The sequence below is a fragment of the Microplitis demolitor genome, chromosome 4, assembly GCF_026212275.2.
Source record: "Microplitis demolitor isolate Queensland-Clemson2020A chromosome 4, iyMicDemo2.1a, whole genome shotgun sequence".
NCBI lineage: Eukaryota > Metazoa > Arthropoda > Insecta > Hymenoptera > Braconidae > Microplitis > Microplitis demolitor.
Window position 1 is genome coordinate 16,300,628 of NC_068548.1, and position 22,150 is coordinate 16,322,777.

The 22,150-nt window shown below is 32.2% G+C and overlaps 1 protein-coding gene across 2 annotated transcripts in view; it reads right to left on the bottom strand.

The window, feature by feature from the left end:
- LOC103574306 (cyclin-dependent kinase 4) overlaps positions 1-22,150 on the bottom strand; it is a 52,973-nt gene that overhangs the window by 20,246 nt on the left and 10,577 nt on the right. The window contains exon 2 of one of the 2 annotated variants that reach the window (XM_014444493.2): positions 2,659-2,889. The exons of the other annotated variant lie outside the window; for it this stretch is intronic. Within the exon in view, the coding sequence (XP_014299979.1) occupies positions 2,659-2,683 (25 nt within the window). The 5' untranslated portion in view covers positions 2,684-2,889. The remainder of the gene's footprint in view (positions 1-2,658; positions 2,890-22,150) is intronic. 2 annotated transcript variants of the gene reach the window in all.

Here is a 22,150-nt window from a genome sequence, read left to right on the forward strand (position 1 = left end):
TGTGTAGCCCTCTACCGACAAATTCGTCTAAGAAATATTTATTAAATATTAACAAGCCTTGTTTGGTGCTAACAAATATTTCTTTTATGTTAATAAGGCTTTGTTAGCATTAAAAATATTTCTTAATAATAAAGAAGTTACTTATTTCATTATAATAAATATTGTTAATAATTACTAAATATTTGTTAAATCCAAAAAAGTCAGTTGAGAAAAATTTAATAAATCAATTTATTACTCCTAAACAAATCCTTCTATCAGTGCAACTTGCAAGATCCCTTGAATATAATTATTTAAAATAATTACTTAAAAATCTAATTCTTCTGGAATTATTTTATCGCACACACACACACACACACACACACACACACACACACACAATTTCACTAATTAATCGTCGCGATTGTAAATTTTAATTTTACTGACTATAATTTTAACCTTTTAATTATAATAACTTATTTTCCGACACGACAATTTTTACTTTCCAAAATTTTCCAACCACCGACCTTGAGTAACTGAGAATTGCTGGTGTTGGAAAACGACGCCGCGCGCTCGCGCTATCTCTCTATTTCACATGTCTACTGCTGTCTCTCTCTATTTCGTGTACTGCTTGTCTTCGCGTTAATAATTTTCACTTGTAACAAATTTATTATTTGAACCGACATCAAATTATCAATAAACTTTAATTAATTAAATTATTTTTTTTATCACAATTTCACAGCACTGAGTTTCTGAATTAAATTTACTTATCGGTCTTATTAATTATTGCCCTTAATTTAATTGTTTAAATTTTATTTTAAATTTTCTTAAATTAATTCTTAATTACTAAATTATAATTTATTATTTCTGGCTTTCCCACCGAGAAACTTTATTTCATTTAATTTATAATTGATTAGTAAATTCTGGCTTATCTGCCAATAATTTATCAGACGGATCGTATGCTTATTTTATAAATTCTGGCCTTCCCGCCGAAAATTTTATTAAATAAAATTTTAATTTGGAAATGCCTACCACTCACGATTAATTAATTAATAATTACGAACCTCTTTAGTTATTAATAATAAATTATCACTTCCCGCCGACAATTTATTTACCGTAGTTTTTTCTACCTTCAGGTCCAACACGTATCGTGGCGTCTCCTAATACCTCCTGTTGATTCCCGTTCCTTCATCTGCTTCCTTTCCTCTAGTCTTTCCAACTTATTTATATTTATTTTCTGATTGTTAATCTGTGACAATTCAGTACCAATTAGTTAATTATAATTAATTGTATCGGCTTCCTGCCGGATACAAAAAATCGTTAACTATTACAAAAGATTTATAGCTTCAGGAAGGTTCCACTCATAACCTCTCTCAAGCTTTTATAATTACCTTTGTTTTCAAAGTGTAGTCACTCGTCCGTTGGCTGTACCGGTCCGTCCGACTTAGGGATGGCAAAGTCGATTCCGATTCTAATCGAGAATCGACTTTTAGTTTTTGAAGTCGATCATGAATCGATTTTTAACATTCGACATTGAGATAAATTGGTTCGAGACAAATTGGTCCGAGAGGTGGTGACATATTTTAATGGAGTGTTTGCTGTACTTTGAAATTTCGCATGGTAACACTTTTAGAATAGATAAATAATAAATCGTATGTTTGACTGATCTTTTTTGCAAAGGAGATACTGTGTATAGCGCTAATTGGCAAAGAAATATGTCAGATAATATGTTTGATTTACGATCAGCATAAAATAAAATGAAATTTATGAAAATTTTTAAGACAGAAATGAATAAGCCAGTTACTTTTAGAAGTGAAAATATAGAACCGAACAACATAGAAATTGTATTTTTATATAATAAAAACGAAGTGTTTGATTCAAGCTGAAATTTTAATTGCATTTAATGATATTTACATACAAATACTTGAAAAAAGCCATACACTTTTGTTAATGTTAAATAACAACTAAACATTAAATAAATTTCACATTAGCTGAAGTAAGAATCGCTATGGACAGTAATGTATGGGGCATTCCACACCAATCACCGAGGTCGTGGACCTGATCATTATTTATTTACTCAATTACTTTACATGTTATATAGTCTTTGTTGAAAGAAACATCCACGATTTATTTCGAATTTTTATATCCCTTTTTCAAAAAGTTATGGATTTTTGAAAATTTTGGATAAAAAATATTTTAATGTGGCTGCGTATTAATTTTCACTCAAAAATCGATCAAAATCGACTTTTTGTATCGATTAATCGATTCCAAGAATCGAAATGAACAGACTCGACGTGGGAATCAAAAATTGATTCTTTGATAGATCTTTCCATCTTTAGTCCGACTACGTGTCGTTGGTCCTTCGTCACAATCGTCACTCAGTTATCAAATCTAGGTTCACGACCCCTCGGCAATCTTCGTAAATAAACCACTCCTATTTTAATTCTTATTGGGTCTGGAAGACGAAACTCTTAAACTGGCGCTTTCGGGGACAAGTCGACAAACTAGATCACGTGTGCTTGTCTACGCAGGGTAATTAACCAACCACGGGAAAAATCAAATATTTAAATTTGAATTATTTAATTTAATCGAATTTTACCCTGTTACATTATAGCTGAACCGATTTAAAATTCGATCGACATAGTCATCTCAGAAATATTCGAAAAAAAAATCTTTATTTACCATTTCTTTCTTCAACGATATCCATGGAACTAATTAACTGATTTAGATGGTTCTGGTGGCAATCGACACAGGTTATTGAATTCTAGAGTTGATTAAATAACAGAATAGCTTGCTAGGACCTCAAAGTGTTGACATTTGATGAAATTTCGATTGTCAACAATACGGGTAAAAACAGTAACTTCCCGGATTTTTCGAATATCATCCATTGTCTCGGCGGAAAGTTTAAAAGTTCTGAGAAAATCCAAAATTGCACATCTTAAATACTTAAGTTTCATATTTGAACAAAAGAAAAATAATTACAAAAATAATAAGAACTTAACGTTTAAAATGACAGAAAAATATAATGTCGACAGTTGGTTCAGTTTTTGTTATTGTAATGGTGCTAGTAGCATATATCTGTGAGAATAAAAAGTGTACGGAGCGCAATACAGAATACATGGATCGTAGGCATGGAGGGCACATTAATAGGTCTACTATAAATATCTCTACCTTACGACAATTGAACCATAACCAGGCCTACCACAAGTAACTATACCACACAACAACTATACCAGTTTCAAACACTACCCGCGAAAATCTCAACCTATCAACAATTCTACCACTTAAGAACTCCCACATTACAACCCTCCCAGTAACGAACCCAACCATACAATCTCTACCATAAACATGTCTACTACAATACAGGTCACACACACAAAAATTCTTACCATTAGAATCAATACCATTTACAAGCCTACTGTAAATAACCTGACCACATTTTAACTATACCAGGATAAATCTCTACCAACAAAATATACAACTAAAAAACATCTCTACCATTTTTTAAGCCTACCCAATAAAAACACTACCACATAGGAACACTACCAGAAAAGTAACTCTGTCTTTGTCACATACGTAGCATATGCGATGAGTTATAGTTGAATTTGTTACTGGGAGGGTTGTAATCTGGTAGAGTTGTAATATGAGAGAGTTATTGAGTAGTAGAATTGTTGATTGGTTAAGATTTTCACGAGTAGTGTTTGAAACTGGTATAGTTGTCTTGTGGTATAGTTACTTGTCTACCACAAGTACTGCTTGCCTGGTTATGATTCTGTTGTCGTAAGGTAGAGATTTTTATAGTAGACCTAGTAATGTATCGAGTAGAGGAGCTCGAACTTAGGCTGTCGCGTAGCATGGGAAAGAACTCACTGTGAAGTAGTTCTACAGCCCCCTGTTGATGTCTCTGTACAAGGATTAGAGGGACTCAAATTCAGTAAAAACGGGAAGTAAGGACTGCCTTTTTAATTAAATAGACGGAATAATTTTTGAACAGTCGTTGCAGCAAACAACAGTCAGTTGAGGCAAAAATTGCCTGTTTGACGGGTGATACGTACATAGAAAAAAAAGTCGACTTGACCCAAGATAATTTTTGTCTTCATTTTTTTATTCTTGGACTGAGTAATTGCGTTTTGTTAATTCGAGAACATTTTCTTCGACTAATCTTATAAAAATATTGTATCAAGAATAATTAAATATTAATTCAAGTTAAACAATCTTGATTTAAAAATATTCATTTTAAATCAAGTTTATTTTGTTTTTAACCAAGTAAAAAAAACTATTAAAACAAGATGCTTTTCTGTCTTCGTTAGAAAGTATAGTAAATTGTCACAATATATATCAATATCTCAAACTAAGAACTTTTTTTGCGTGGCAGAAGAATATTTACTCTCAGTTTGAGAAAACTACATTATCGACTCAAGACAACGGTCTATTGGAATAAAAAAATTTTAATTTTGATTTAAGTAAAATATATTCTTAATTTAATGAAATAACTTTTATTAAATTATTTAAGGGGGGGGGGGGTAATGGCTAAAAGTCGAATTTTTTTTAATTTTCTTATAGCTACACATTTTAAGAATATAAGGTAAGTGGCCCCTCTACCAGCCAGGCCCCCTTTATCGGCCACTTAGTCGAAAAATCGATAAATTTCCACAATAAGTACGTATTAGTGCGTAAATAGTTTTTTTAAAAAGAAGTAAAATTAATCTAGTTTAGATTAAACATACTTTAATTAGTGTTAACATTCATTTTATAATTAAAAAAAAAAAATAGAAGTGCGTCAGATGCGATTTCTGGTAATTTCTTATCAGGTAGATTAAGTATTCTTGTTTTTTCAATAACCGATTACTAATTGAAAATAACCATAAAAGTCCAATTTTTTTTGTAATCATATTAGCTCGTTTTATAGTAATTGTAAGAGTTGAAAATTAAATGATATTAACCTAATTTATACTAAAAATAGGGTGGACGAATATGGATACAAGAAAATTACCTCTGCATGTATATCAGCCACCTCAGTTTTATTTTTTTTGAGGTTATCAGCATTTATATGCAAAATAGTTAACTTAATTTTTTAACGTTAAAATAAATAAACAAATCGATTAAGTTATACTACAAAATAAATATAAATATTTAGAATAGATGTAAATAAATTATATACATCCGATCAGCTAAAATTTTCTCTAAAAGGTGGCCGATAAAGGGGGTCTGGGCAGGCCGATAGAAGGGACATCAGGAATTAAAGTTATTTTCATTTATTATTTAATCTATATAAATAAAAATAAATTGCTGTTCGTTAGTCTCGCCAAAACTCGAGAACAACTGAGACGATTTGGCTAACTTTAGTCTTGAATTATTTGAGGAAGTCCAAAGAAGGTTTGAAAGGTGAATAAATATGAGTTTAGTATAGTGCCAGATAGCTCAACTGGTAGAGCACTTGGCGTAATACCGACATGGACTAGGTTCGATTCCCAGTTCATGCTATCAATATTTTTCTCAATCTATCTATAAATTGTCTTATTTAGAAAGTTTGCATGCCTAGGTTTCCACTATATTAAATTGGTGTATTACCGTACGATGGACGGTGTGGCTCAATAACTTATAGATCAAATTGAACGGAATATAGTATAGTGCCGGATAGCCCAACTGGTAGAGCACTTGGCGTGATACCGACATGGTCTGGGCTCGATTCCCAGTTCGGGCTATTTATATTTTTCTCAAATTATCTATAAATTGTCTTATTGAGAAGGTTTGCATGTTTAGGTTTTCAATATATTAAATTGGTTTTTTATATAGTGGAAACCAATTTAATATGGTGGAAAGCTAAACATACGTCCTCAATAAGACAATTTATAGATAAATTGAGAAAAATATAGGGGGCGTTTCACGCCAAATCGGACACCATTTAGCTTTTGCACCTCAGATTTTTTTGTAACTTTTTTAACTTTTAGTATAGGTTGAAAAAGGCTTTCATGATTTTTTTGAAACTTTTTTGCCCATTCGTTTTCAGAATATCGAATTTCGAAAAATGTAGATTTTTTTTTCGAATGCCTGTAACTTTGCGAAAAGTGGTTTAAAAAAAAATTTTCAAAGAGACAAAAAATGTTCATTTTTAGACATTTCATCAGTAAAGAATATCAAAAAATTTATTTGAACCACGCTTCTATTGAAATTTAAAATTTTTCGTATAAACTGTCGATTTACAAAAAAAGCACGTACAGATCGATTTTCCTCATAATTTTTCACGGCAAACTGTCACCTATTCTACAACTTCTCTAGATATGCTCATAATGGGAGAGCGATAGGATCTATTTTTTTTTTTAATTTTTTACATTTCATATTCCAGTTTTTTTTTTAAGAAAAATGACTTAAAATAATAGCATGCTAAGGATTTGCTGTTAATAATTATCTGATACACGACTATCATCAAAATTTTCTAATTTTATTTCCTCAGAAAAATTATTACTAATTGATTTATTATTATTATTATTATTATTATTATTATTATTATTATTATTATTATTATTAGTAAAATTATTATTTATTAATCAATTAGTAATAATTTTTCTGTGGAAGAAAATTTTGATGATACTTGTGTGTCAGATAATTATTAACAGTAAATTCTGAGCGTGCAATTATTTCAAGTCATTTTTCTTCAGAATAAAGTTGAATATGAAATTTAAAAAATCTAAAAAAATAGATCCCATCGTTGTCTCATTATGAGCATAGCTGGAAAAGTAGTAGAATAGGTAACAGTTTGCTGTGAAAAAATTATGAGGAAAATCGATCAGTACGTGTTTTTTGTAAATCGACAATTTATACTTAAAAGTTAAAATTTCAATAGAAGCGTGGTTCAAAAATTTTTTTTTATATTTTTTGTCGAAAAGATTTCTAAAAACAAACATTTTTTGACTCTTTAGAAATTTTTTTTAAACCACTTTTCGCGAAGTTACAGGCATTAAAATGAAAAATCTCTTTATTTTTCAAAATTCGATATTTCGAAAAAGGTTGGAGGAAAAAATTTGAAAAAAATCATGAAGGCTTCTTTCAACCTATGCTAAAAGATAAAAAAGTTTCAAAATAATCCGAGGTTCAAAAGCTAAATGGTGTCTGATTTGGCGTGGAACGTCTCATAGGTAGCCCGAACTGGGAATCGAACCCAGACCATGTCGGTATCGCACCGAGTAATCAACCAGTTGAGCTATCCGGCACTATACAATATTCCGTTCAATTTGATCTATAAGTTATTGAGCCACACAGTCCATCGTACGGTAATACACCAACTTTATATAGTAGAAACCTAAACATGCAAACCTCAACAAGACAATTTATAGATAAATTGAGAAAAATATAGATAGCCCGAACTGGGAATCGAGCCCAGGCCATGTCGGTATCGCGCCAAGTGCTCTACTAATTGAGCTATCTGGCACTGTACGATATACCGTTCAATTTGATCTATAACTTAAAGAGCCATACCATCCATCGTACGGTAATACACCAATTTTATATAGTGGAAACCTAAACAGAGTTGATTTTTTTATTTTGCTCTACAATCGTTTGAGGCAGTACGAAGTCTGCCGGGTCAGCTAGTAATTAATAAATTTTATGGCACTACTTAACTCAAATAATCAAATTGCTACTTCCTACGTAAATAATGCACCTAACGATGAATTTAGTTTTGTACATAAATTAATTACAATACAATTTATCAGATACATGTAATCAAATTTATTTGTTTATAAACTTATAAATATTCATATATAAATCGATATCGATTTATATTTTTAAAGTGCTATCAAAACCTCTGACCATTATTTGTTGGTGAGCAAGTATTGGGGATTTAAGTTGGATACATAGTTAACAAAAAAAAAAATTTTATATACATTAATATTAAAAAATTATCATTTATGTGATATATATATATATATATATATATATATATATATATATATATATATATATATATATATAGGTATACATAATTCAATATTTATAAGTTTCATATCGATGAAGTCTGATTATATCTAATCATACATAGACATATAACTACATATACGTTTGGATCAGTCATGTATGATCAGATCCAAATATATATAAGCTTATGCACGACTATACATGAATTTATATTAGCCATGCCTGATCAGATCTAATTATATATAGGCCTGTATCTAACCATATATGGGTTTGTATCAGTCATATCTGATCAGACCTAATTACATATAGATCTATATTTGATTATATATGGGTTTATATCAGTCAGATCTGATCAGATCTAGTCATGTATCAACTCATGTATAATCATATATAAGCCTATATATGATCATATATAGGCAGATATAATTGAGGTCTGATCAAATCTAATTATATTTAGTCCTATATATAGCTTTATGCATATTTCGAGAAATAATGTATTGGTCAGACATGATCAGATCAAATTATATATAACGTCATGCATAATTACATATGGTGGTGGATATGATTATATATAATCATACATAAATTAATGTATAATTATATATAATCATACATAATTATATATAATTAGGCAAAATTATTTTTTCCCGGGTATAAACAAATGGATTTTTCCAAAGTCCGGATTGGATTGAAAAAATCGACACAATGTTGAAACCACAAATCGACAGCTTTTTTTCTCAAACTAATTTTTATCGTATCCGACAGCAAAACAGTAAGTATTATTATAAAATCAGCCTCGACAAAAATTATAGATCAGATAATTATCTATAAAAAATGTCTGAAGACTTATTTTCCTAAGAGCCACTATTTTAGAGATATAACGATTCCAAAAGTTGAAAGAGTTGCAATCGTCATAATATGCACACGTTTCCACGCCACCTTTGAGGTAGTGTACTTAGCGCGTTTTTTTTAATGTGGTTTCCCCGGTAGGCCTATTCCACTGATCTGTTGTGATTCTGTTTAATTCGAAATTATTGAATAATTAAAGATATTAGCAAGGGTTGAAAATGATAAAAGGCGTGTAAATAAAAAAAAAAAAAGGGAAATTTATCCATCGGAATCACAATTATCTGAAACTTCTGCTTCCTCTTTTCCTTGTTTATCTTCTTCAACCTGGGTACAAGTAAATTGCCCCAATAATGACACATCGCATGCCTCTTTGTTAGCATCAAATGAATCTTCAATTGGCGCTGATTCAACATTGGAGTATGACCGGCCTTGACATTTTTCACATGGTACAGAACAAATCAGTTGTTTTTTTTGCACTCTTCAAACATGCGACTTGGTGGAGGGTAGTTAGAATTATCTAACACTGTGGATTAAATATCATCGCAAGTGATTGCTGCAGCAGCTTCTAGAATTCTGAGCCGTTCTTCTTTTTTATTTGTTTTTTTTTTTTCTTTTTCGTACCAAGCTTTATTTAAAATATCATGATGATTGTTTACTAAGCATATGAAGGTTGATGATCCTGATTTTTCAGTGATAATAATTTTATCACCATACCTCAGTTTTAATCGAACCTTTAGCGTCCTGTTATCTACGTTTGTAGTTTTGCAAACATTTCTCAATTCGTTCAAAGTGAACTGACAGTTATCGCTATTTTCGATGTAAGTGAATATTTCCTCCATTGCCAGATTCGTAGATTCATCTTGAGGTCGACCGTCTTTAACTCCAGTGTTCGGTTTTAAGAAGGAAATGAAGTAGTCATGATGATACTTACCAAATCTTTGGGTGTAGTTGTACTTACTTTTTGAATTTTACGGCAAGAATCCAAGGACGTTCTTTTTTCACGCCCTGATTAAACAAAACGATTTGTGACGATTAAAACTGTTTTAATCGTTTTAAATCATCATGAATCGTCAATTGATGATTCAACAGGATTAAAAACGATTAAATTTTTAATCGTTTTAAATCGTTTTAAACTTTATGCAGGACCAGAAATTGCTATATATTATTTTACGATTAAAGATGATTCATGACGATTAAAAATTTCAAATCATTATGAATCGTCTTTAATCTTCATGCGGAACCAGAAAATGCGATATTATTTTACGATTAAAGACGGTTCATTACGATTTGAAATTTTGAATCGTCATGAATCGTCTTTAATCGTAAAATAACATTACAATTTCTAGTCCCGCATGAAGATTAAAGACGATTTATGACGATTTGAAATTTTAATCGCCATTAATCGTTTTTAATTGTAAAATAATAAATCGTCTTCTAACGATTAGAGACAATTAAATGTAAAAAACCATGACAATTATGACGATTAATGATGATTAAATTTTTAATCGCTTGAAATCGTCACAAATCGTTTTATTGAATCAGGGCGCTCTTCATTCAATTCCTGGCCATAAAATAAGCATTGATTTTTAAAACAGAAAGCTGATTTACTTACACATGCTCTAGTACCAGAAGGACTTTTAGTAGATGTATTGGCTTCTTGTTCTTCATGTTATCTTTTAATAGCTGCAGCAATAGAACATTTTCGAGTATAATTTTTACGACACTCCACATGTATCGTCACAGATTTCTGCTCTTTAAGATATTCTGAAAATTCATCAGCTCTTTCAGTACTTGCATTGATGAATGTCTTCACACCACGTTCAACAGTAACCATTTCACTTTCAGTCAAAAGCTTAGTACAAATAAAACAATATTCTGACATTTTTGTTATAAAATTCAAAACAGCATGGAATAGGTTAAATAATATAGGTTACAATAAGTACGTGTTTTCCTTCCAGAGCGGCACTCAAGACTAATAATACTAAATGTATTGGCTATTCTAAGATAAAGTAGGTATACGACCCTAGCCATGCAGACAATTGAATAGGAGACAGATGCTGCTCAAGATTACACTGGCGTATAAAATGAGGGACTGGGTTTTTTTTTGACCCGAAATTTTCATATGTATAATATCTTATATGTGTAAGTTACATTGGCCGATAGAACGATATTTTTAATTGTATTGAAGCTTCAGTGATTTATATACGTGGTGTATTTATACATATTATGACAATTACTACTCTTTCAACTTTTTGAATCGTTATATCTCTAAAACGGTGACTTTCAAGAAAAAAAGTGTTTAACATTTTTTATAGATAATTACCTGATCTACATTTTTTGTCTGAGCTAATTTCATGATAAAACTTACCGTTTTGCTGAAAATCGTGAAAAACCCATTTTTGTGACCTTTGACCCCGAGTAAATTTTTTTCCAGATGTCGGATCGATGAGGACTTTTCACATTTCATTTATAATAGTGTTTTGAACAATCCTACCAATTTTCAGCCAAGTGTGAATTTTTGTAACCTCACCCCTATTTTTTGGTCTAATTTGATCGGATTAAAACTGGACTTTAAAAAAAAAACATTTGTTTAAAACAATAGTTAACAAAAAAAAGTTTTTGGGACGATAAGACAGAAATTCTATTCAGAAAAATGTTGACGATCGGTGGTATCGACATTTTTTCGAATTTGTCAAACCAAACTGGACTGAAAAAATCGATCTGTCGGTTGACCCTGCAGGCCAGCCCCAAAACTTTCCGCCCATTTCGAACTCCTTGAGCTCGAAAAATTGTCGTAGCTCTTCGAGCTCGAAAATACGTTTGTATACCTTTGTTTGCGAAAAAAAAAACGTTTTTCGCCATTTTTTCTCAAACGATGTCTTTCGAACGAATAATCCGATGGAGGCGTTTAAAGTGGCAATCGACGCGTTTTATTGTTCTACAACTGATCAGATTTTGGAATCGATTTATTGAGTCATTTTTAAGAAATTTACAAAATACTAAAAAAAATTTTTTTTTTTTAATTTTTTCGACAACGGTTACTCTTGAAAGAATTAACCGATTTTGATGGTTGAGGTTGCATTCGACGCGGCATATAAAGCATCAGAGCCCAGTTGATTTTGGAATCGATCCATCCATAACATAAAAAGTTATTCGAAAAAAACATTTTTGAAAAAAGTTTATTTTTGGAATATCTCTGAACGAGGCCTACCGATCAAGCTCAAATTTTTAAAACCTTTTAGATGTTGACAAGCCGCGTCAAGTGACACCTTGACGATCAAAATCGTTAGATAGATCGTTAGATAGATATTTACATGCATACGTACATACATACATACATATACTCGGAAATCATCGTGAAATTAGTCAGGATAGCTCCCTAGAACCTCAAAACGTCAAGATCTCTTAGAAATTCGATTTTCGAAAATCGGACTGAAATCAATAACTTCCCGAATTTTGAAAATTTGCAATTTTCTTAGCGGGAAGTTAAAAATCTATTTGTTTATAACATTAGTTAACAAAAAAAAAGTTATCGGAACGATATGACAGACATTTTATTCAGAAAAAATGTTATCGATTGGTGGTTTCAACATTTTGTCGATTTTTTCAATTCAATCCGGACTTTGAATGAAAAAATCCATTACTTTATAACTTTAGTTAACAAAAAAAACGAAAAATGGTCTTGGGACGATACAATAGAAATTCATCTCGGAATAAATGCTGACAGTTGGTGGTATCGGCATTTTGTCAATTTTTTTTTTTATTTTCTTTGGTTTTTAATGTAAAAGTCTTGAGAGAAAAATTTGTTGAGGCAAGATATATATGGAAGAGCAGAAAGTCACCGGAGCTAGGCGGCAGTAGAAGTAGTTCAGTGCTCGCCACTAGATAGCACTCAACCTCTTGTGCTGTACCTGGTTAGACACACGGAAAAAAAATATTGTTCCTCGAATGATCTAAAGTATAGCAAATCGTAGATTGTTACCACAGCGATACGTATACTTATGGTAAAAATATCGTATCGTTCCGGTAACTATCTATTAGATAGATGTGAGCCTTCTACGACTTTCTGTAATCGTCATCTCACACGCCACCGTCTAACCTCGTTAAACATCCGTTTTGGCGCCTATTTTCAAATATAACAATTCGAGTTCATTTTTTTAAAAATTTGTTAACTATCTATAACCTTACTGATTATTTACTTAATGATCAATCTAATAAAACTGCTATATATTTCAATTGTGAAAATGATGTAAACATCGATTTATATTAATTTAATTAATTAAATTTATATTATACTAGCTGACCCGGCAGACTTTGTATTGCCTCAATCGATTGTAGAGCAAAATAAAAAAATCAACTGTTTAAGTTTCCACTTTATAAAATTGGTGTATTGCCGTACGATGAACTGTGTGGCTCAATAACTTATAGATCAAATTGAACGGAATATAGTATAGTGCCAGATAGCTCAACTGGTAGATTACTCGGCGCAATACCAACATGGTCTGGGTTCGATTCCCAGTTCTGGCTATCTATGAGGCGTTCCACGTTCAAATTGTTTCCTCCAACCGTTTTCGAAATATCGAATTTTGAAAAATGAAGAGATTTTTCTTTTCAATGCCTGTAACTTCGCGAAAAGGGGTTTAAACAAAATTTTTAAAGAGTCAAAAAATCTTTGCTTTTAGATATCTTTTCGATAAAAAATATCAAAAAAAATTTTTGAACCACGCTTCTATTGAAATTTTAACTTTTAAGTATAAATTGGCGATTTACAAAAAATCACGTACTGATCGATTCCCCTCATAATTCTTTCACAGCAAACTGTCACCTATTCTACAACTTTTCCAGCTATGTTTATAATGGGAGTAACAAGGAGCCCTGGGGCATCGTTTACAAGCTCCAGGCAGACAAACACCGAGTTAACACAGTGCTCACCACACTCCGGCGTGACGGACAATCCATAGAGAGCTTTAAGGACACAGCTAGCTGCTTTCTCAAGACACATATCGTAGATGACAACCCAGAGAAAGAAACGGAAGAGCAATTAACAACGCGAGTAAATTCAGAGACGCCACCAGACTCCGCGGACGCCGATTCATTCACCCCGCGCGAACTCTACAAAATTTTAAAGACCCTTAAAAATAAAAAAGCACCCGGAACAGATTTAGTGGAGAATGAGGTGATGAAAAGGGCGGGAGTAATTCTTTCAGGGGAGTTTTTAGAACTATATAATAGATGCTTAGAGTTAGGAGTTTTCCCAACGACATGGAAAGAGGGTGGGATTATCATGCTCCTTAAGAGTAGTGACAAACACGCGAGTGACCCTAAATCATATAGGCCAATATGCTTACTTTCGGTAATCGGGAAGGTATTTGAGAGGTTAATTAAGTCGAGCCTCACCACCACAGTCTTAGCTGGGGATAAGATCTCCAGTCAACAATTTGGCTTTATGGCTAAAAGGTCGACTGAAGATGCAATCGTTGAGATGCGTCGCTTGCTAGATTCGACAACAGAGAATCTGGCAATCAGACTCCTCTTCGATATTTCTGGCGCCTTTGACAACGTGTGGTGGCCGCGAGTACTCGAAGGACTGAAGAAAAGAGAATGCCCCAAAAATGTATATATTTGGGAAAGAGAATAAAAAGCCAACAAGAGGTTGTCCACAGGGATCAGTATTAGGGCCTTTATTTTGGAACATTATGTTCGATGATTTGCTTAAGGAACTAGAGTCAACAGAACACGGGAGTAAATTTGTAGCCTATGCTGACGACCTCCTCGTTATCATAGAAGGCACCTCACGTGCCGATATTGAGAGAAAGGGGCAAGGGACAGTAGACTCGATACTGGAATGGTGTCGTTCCGCGAAGCTTACATTGTCGGAGTCAAAGACCGAGGCAATATTCCTCAAGAGAGAGTACACCCGACGCGGTCCACGCAAGGACAAAGGTCCATACCCCTATGAAGCGAAAAGACAGAAAAAGCCCAAGTATGATTCAAAGCCACCGAAAATCGTAATAGGTAAAACAAAAATAGCATTCAAAAAGAGCGTTAGATACCTAGGGGTACACTTCGACCAGGACCTCAGACCAACAACACACATAAAGACAAGGCGCGCGAAATTAGACAAAACTTTTGGTCGTCTACGCCGTCTCGCACGGACGGAATGGGGACTGCGCTTTCCGGCTATGTCCACTATCTACAAGGGCTACTTCCTGCCTGTTGTCACTTATGCGGCAGCAGGCTGGAGTGACCTATGTGGGGTAGAGGAATGGAAGGCTCTTAGGGCCCTGCAACGTTGAGCCCTGATTACGATGACGTCTTCATACAAGACGGCATCGTATGAGGGACTTTGTGTAGTTGCGGGGGCAGTGCCCATTCAGCTTGTGATTGATGAACGTTGCGCCCGCTACAATCTTCGCACTGGCAAACAGGCAACCCTTGGAAACGCGACCGTGCAGCCAGATGACGAAGAAGGCCTTGTCTCCCTCAGGAAAGAAACCATTCGCAGATGGCAAGAACAGTGGTCCACAGCGGAAACAGGACGAACAACATTCAACTTCTTCCCCGACGTTACTGAACGTCTAGCGAGCAAACACATCAGCCCTGATTTCTGGCTTACCCAGATTTTAACCGGTCACGGCTGTTTTAAGGATAGACTCTTCAAATATGGACTCGCAAAGAATCGCGAATGCCCCCAATGCAACAAAGGGTGGGATACCGTTCAGCACTTACTGCTAAAATGCACCGAGTTCGAGCCTCAGCGTGAGGTGCTCCAGAGCATAGAAGGGTGGGTCGCGGAGTGGCCACAAATCGGGCGGGTTCTTGCCGCATCTCCAGACTCCTTTAATATTTTTAATGGTTTCAGCAAAGATTGTCTCCACCACAAGCTCAGCAGCCAGTTCCAGCACCGAGAGGAAGGAGGAGAAGACTACTAGATCGCGGTTTAACTGGCATCCACTCAGTTGTTGTCGGAGTTTCTGGGCATGGATGTACAGAACTCACGATTTGTGAGGACTCTGTGCATCCCGGGTGTCAGTCCGAAGTTAGGTATGTGTGTAAATGTGTTGAAGTATGGATGAATGAATGTCAAACAAACTGGGTGTCTTCTCAGGAAGGCAGGGGAAGAAACCACGTCCCCCCTTGACCAACTGTGGTATGTCGAGTAATACATGAAATTGGTACTATGGGGGGCCCATTCCAAGCCCCACTTCGACCAAGTGTCTCTTTATTTCCTGAGACGGGAGGAGTGCATGGGCCCATTTGAGGTCGGACTCGTAGTGGCTGTTGGTTCGGCACCCACACGCAAAGGATCTCTGATCCTAAGGGTTATAACATCCGCCAATATTGAGCTTGCTCAATGTTTCGCTTTTATAATATTAAGGTGAAAAATAAGGGATTTGCGCAGCGCGAGTATGCCCAAAAGGGCGAGGTCTCGGCTTCCGGACGGCGGATGTGAACTTAGGTTCCGTTACATTAATTAATTGCTCATAATGGGACAACGATGGGATCTATTTTTTTTAGATTTTTTAAATTTCATATTCCACTTTATTTTAAAGAAAAATGACTTAAAATAATTGCATGCTCAGAATTTACTGTTAATAATTATCTGACACACAAGTATCATCAAAATTTTCTTCCACAGCAAAATTATTACTAATTAATTAATAAATAATAATTTTACTAATAATAATAATAATAAATTAATTAGTAATAATTTTTCTGAAGAAATAAAATTAGAAAATTATAATAATAGTCGTATGTCCGATAATTATTAACAGCAAATTCTAAGCATGCTATTATTTTAAGACATTTTTCTTAAAAAAAAACTGGAATATGAAATGTAAAAAATTAAAAAAAAAAATAGATCCCATCGCTCTCCCATTATGAGCATATCTAGAAAAGTTGTAGAATAGGTGACAGTTTGCCGTGAAAAATAATGAGGAAAATCGATCTGTACGTGTTTTTTTGTAAATCGACAGTTTATACGAAAAAGTTTAAATTTCAATAAAAGCGTGGTTCAAATAAATTTTTTAATATTCTTTACTGATAAAATGTCGAAAAATGAACATTTTTTGTCTCTTTGAAAATTTTTTTTAAACCACTTCTCGCCTACATTTTCCGAAGCTCGATATTTCAAAAACGGTTGGGCGAAAAAATTTCAAAAAATTCATGAAAGCCTCGTTCAACCTATACTAAAAGTTAAAAAAAAATCTGAGATGCGAAAGCTAAATCGTGTCCGATTTGGCGTGAAACGCCTCCTATATTTTTCTCAATTTATCTATAAATTGTCTCATCGAGAAGGTTTGTATGTTTAGCTTTCCACTATATTAAATTGGTTTCCACTATAAAAAAAAAAAAAACAAATTTAATACATTGAAAACCTAAACATGCAAACCTTCTCAATAAGACAATTTATAGATAATTTGAGAAAAATATAAATAGCCCGAACTGGGAATCGAGCCGAGATTATGTCGGAATCACACCGAGCGCTCTACCAGTTGAGCTATCCGCAAAGTCACGGTTATACGAAATATGGATGTCACTCTTAAATCTTTTTTTTACAACAGTGGCAAGTCAGTATTCTACTCAATACTGATGTAATTTTTGAGTCTTAGTTTTTTATCATCTATTTATTAAAATAAAACAATCATAGAATGAATTTTCAAAAATGTGTAAACAACATCTAAACATCAAATATTTTTGGAGCCAAAGTAGTTGATATTCTAGATAATAGATTGTTCAGACGTTTTAGATTAAATCATTAGCGTGAGCATAAACAAATTAACTTTATTTTTTAATTGATGTACCAAAAATATCATTTAGGATGGCAAAGAAAATGTTACGACAGTTTGAAATCTTTTAATATTAAAATTATAAAGTTTAGTGTCGCAATTGTTCAATCGATTAAATTTCATACGATTTTGTGGAATTATTCAATGTTTCGCAAAATTTGGTGTAAGATATTGAAAATTTTCCATCACAACAAAAAACTACAAAATTTGATGAAACTTTATAAAATTTTATATAATTATCATCGAGGCCGACAAATATTGTATTTATAAAATTTCATATAAGTTTATGGAGTTTTTTAAAATTTTATAAACATCCATCACAAAAACTTTTGAACTCTGTCTATTCCGGCATTTTACTCAAAATACATTAATTAAGCACTAGAATTGAACTTTCGTGATGTGGACAAGTGATCAACGTTCAGGAGTACCAGCCAATAGGACCCGTGTTCGAACTCAGCAGACGCTCAGATTTTTTTCATTATTTAAAGTTATCAAATCTTGTATGTGAACTTGTAATGCGTTCGCGCGGTAATAATCAAATCAAAAATTCGGTATGAAAATCTTTTTTTTTTTTTTTTTTTTTTCAAAAATATTTTTTTCGGATTGATAATTTTGACATCAACCATATGTCATATTGACGTCATAGAATGTCACACAGGCATCACATTTACATCGTGTTCACGTCGTTAGTTTTACATCATAATCTTACGTAAAAAAGTGCGAAATAATGACTTAAACCTGACTCATTTATGACTCATTTCCTACGTAAATGACGACATAGCGTAACATCACTTTGACGTCAAATTTACGTCAATGTGTTTACTGGGATTGTTGTCAGAACGATACAGTAGATCGTTGCAATAACAATCTAGTAGATATTAATATATATAATATAATTGTCCCAATACTTAATACAAAACAAGAAAAAAAAAATTTGGGAAATCCAAAAGTGTAGGACTCGAAATGCTCATTTATTATGAAACAATAAAATAATAATTAAAAAATAGCGGGAAGCACAAATAAATTTATAATATGTATAGAATTCTCTTTCATTAACATTTGTTATGTTTTTTTTTAATTATATTAGTATTTCTTTTATAATTTTAAAAGAACCTACTCAAATATCTCGATTAATAACAAAAAAAAATATATAAATAAAAAAAAAAAAAATTGAATTGAAAAAATCCAGGCTTGCCAATTAGAGATAATACAAAAAAGACAGTTGTACTAGGACGGTAATGCGCAAGCCCCCCTGGTGGAATAAATGTGCGTATAATGTATAGATATATCACCGTCTATGATAATTTTACATATATAATATATATATATATATATATATATATATATATATATATATATATATATATATATATATATTAGACTGTTTCAAATTAGGGGACTATTTTTTTTTTTGATGAACATTCGAAAATCAAAAGGGTATCTTAAAATATGGTTTTCGATTTTTCATTTAGTAACATGGAAAAACATACATAACTTCCGAAAAAATCAAGATGCGAAAAATCTCTCTTTAACCGTTTTTAGCAAAGTTACTGATCTACAAAAAAGATCTTTAATGATTTTTACATAAATTCAACCATTCACAAGATATCCAACGTCAAAGTTTGATACAATTCGAAGAACTTGTTTTTGCTCGTTCTGAATTGTATACCTTGTCAACTAATTGGAATTTAGAAATTCTCAATACAGTATTTTGTAGGAAATTAAATGCTCTACAAAAAAAGACTCATCATTTTTTGATAAATCCATCTGTTCAAAAGTTATTGGAGCTTGAAGTCAAGTTAAAGTAAATTTCGAGAGCTGTTTAATGCATTCTCTTCTAGTGATTTCCATTTTGATACCAAGCTCCTAAAATCGATCAAAACACTTTTCTTTAGGAGCTTGGTATCAGAATGGAAATAACTATACAAGAATGCAGAATTGAAAAAAAATGTATCAAAGTTAATTCGTAGGAAATAAAATTATCTACAAAAAAGATTCTATGACATTTTATGATTAGTCCGATAGTTTCACCGGAAAAGTAAAAAGATCTCGAAATTAACTCTAACTTGATTTTAAACTCCAATAACTTTTGAACAGATGGATTTATCAAAGACTGATAAGAGTCTTTTTTTGTAGAGCATTTAATTTCCTACAAAAAACTGTATCGAGAATTTCTGAATTCTGATTAGTTGACATGATATAAAATTCAGAACGAGCAAAAACAAGGTCTTCGAATTGTATCAAACTTTGACGGCGGATATCTTGTGAATGGTTGAATTTATGCAAAAATCATAGACCTTGTTTGTAAATCAGTAAATTTGCTACAAAATGTTTAAAAAGAGATTTTTTGCATCTTGATTTTTTCGGAAGTTATGTATTTTTTCCCATGTTACTAAATGATAAATCGGAAATTATCAATAGCCACCTCTAAATATCAATATTAAGAGTTCAAATTTTAACTGTCACCATATTTTAAGATACCCTTTCGATTTTTCATTGTTCATCAAAAAATAAAAATAGACCTTTAATTTGAAACAGTCTAATACATATATATACATATATATCTAACATGTATTGTATATAATATATAATTTGTAGGGATTAAAATTCTCTACAAAAAAGATCTCATGACATTTTGTGATAAGTCTGATAGTCTCGCTGAAAAAGTAAAAAAAGATGTCGATATTCACTATAAATTGGACTTCAAGCTCCAATAACTGTTCAACAGACGGATTTATTAAAAAATGATAAGACGCTTTTTTTGTAGAGCGTTCAATTCCCTACAAAATATATCCTGAGCTCATCTGTACAATGAGACATTGCCGAGGTATAAAATTCCAAGCTTAAAACTATTTTTTTCCCATGCTAAATATATATATTAAGAACTCATATTTTCACAGAAACTTTATTTTTACATCCTCTGACAGAATCCCACGGCCATTCGAGAAATAAACATTAGTAGATTTTTTTGACACACCCTAATATATATATATATACATATATATATGACGGTGATTCATTTCCGCAAAAATTTTTTTTTTCTAAGAGCTCAAAAGCAAAATCTCAATCTATATCGAAAAAGATAAATTCTCACCAAATATGAGCTCTTAATTCCAATGCTAAGTACTTACTATTTCAATTTGATTTTTTCCCATTTAAAATACACGTAAATAAAATTACTTTTGTTTTTAACTTTCTGATACTCAGCTGCGTTTCATGATATCAACGCGGTTTTGGTCGCAAATTGTAGGGTATTTGGTGTTCTTCAAAAGTGCCTACAGTTACTTAGTTGTTATTCCAGTTGTTTCACTTGTATCCGTGCGGAACTCATTTTTCCTATGAAATTGACCTTTATTGGCTTGCAGAACGTAAACCAATGAAAGTACACTAAAATTGCTAATGAGAATTTTATAGAAAATTTTATTCCCTTTAAAAAAATTCTTATAAGTCAAGTCGCTAAAGTCTATAGTTTCCGAGTTATAATTATTTTTATAATTTGAGAAATCACATATCAAGTATAATTTTTTTTTTTTTTATATTATATTTCTAAAATTATTAAAATGACTTTAACTCGGAAACTATGGACTTTAGCGACTTGACTCATAGCACTTATTTTGAAAGGAATAAAATTTCCTATGAAATTCTCATTAGAAATTTTTGTGTATTTTCATTGGTTTACGTTCTGCAAGCCAATAAAGGTCAATTTCATAGGAAAAATAAGTTCCGCAGCGGAAACAAGTGAAACAGCTGGAATAACAGCTAAGTAACTATGGGGACTTTTGATGAACACAAAATGCCCACAATTTGCGACCAAAATCGCGTTGATATCATGAAACGCAGCTGAGTATTAGAAAGTTAAAAAAAAAAGTAATTTTATTTACGTGTATTTTAAATAGGAAAAAATCAAATTGAAATAGTAAGTACTTAGCATTGGAATTAAGAGCTCATATGTGGTGAGAATTTATTTTTTTCGATGTAGATTGAGATTTTGCTTGAACACTTAGAAAAAAAAATTTTTTGCGGAAATAAATCACCCTAATATATATATATATATATATATATATATATATATATATATATATATATATATAAATTTATAACACGAGTTATCACTTGAATGTGTATATGCGAGAAATAATGGCGGCCGTCTTCTGGACACGAGGCAGGAAACCGTAGATGCACATGCGCTGCACTGTGCATGTTCAAGTTTAAATTTATAAACTAGGCCCCAGTAGATGCGGCCTCTATCTGCCGGAAGTGCAACTATATTTGAATTTAATTTATTACACATTAATGAATTTAGTTTATATATATATATATATATATATATATATATTATTATTATTATTATTATTATTATTAATAAAATTATTATTTGATGAAAGTTGTGTGTCAGATGATTATTAACAGTAAATTTTGAGCATGCTATTATTTTAAGACATTTTTCTTAAAAATAAAGTGGAATATGAACTTTAAAAAATCTAAAAATAATAGATCCTATCGTTGTCCCATTATGATCATAGCTGAAAAAGTTGTAGAATAGGTGACAGTTTGCTGTTAAAAAATTATGAGGGAAATCGATCAGTACGTGTTTTCTGTAAATCGACAATTTATACTTAAAA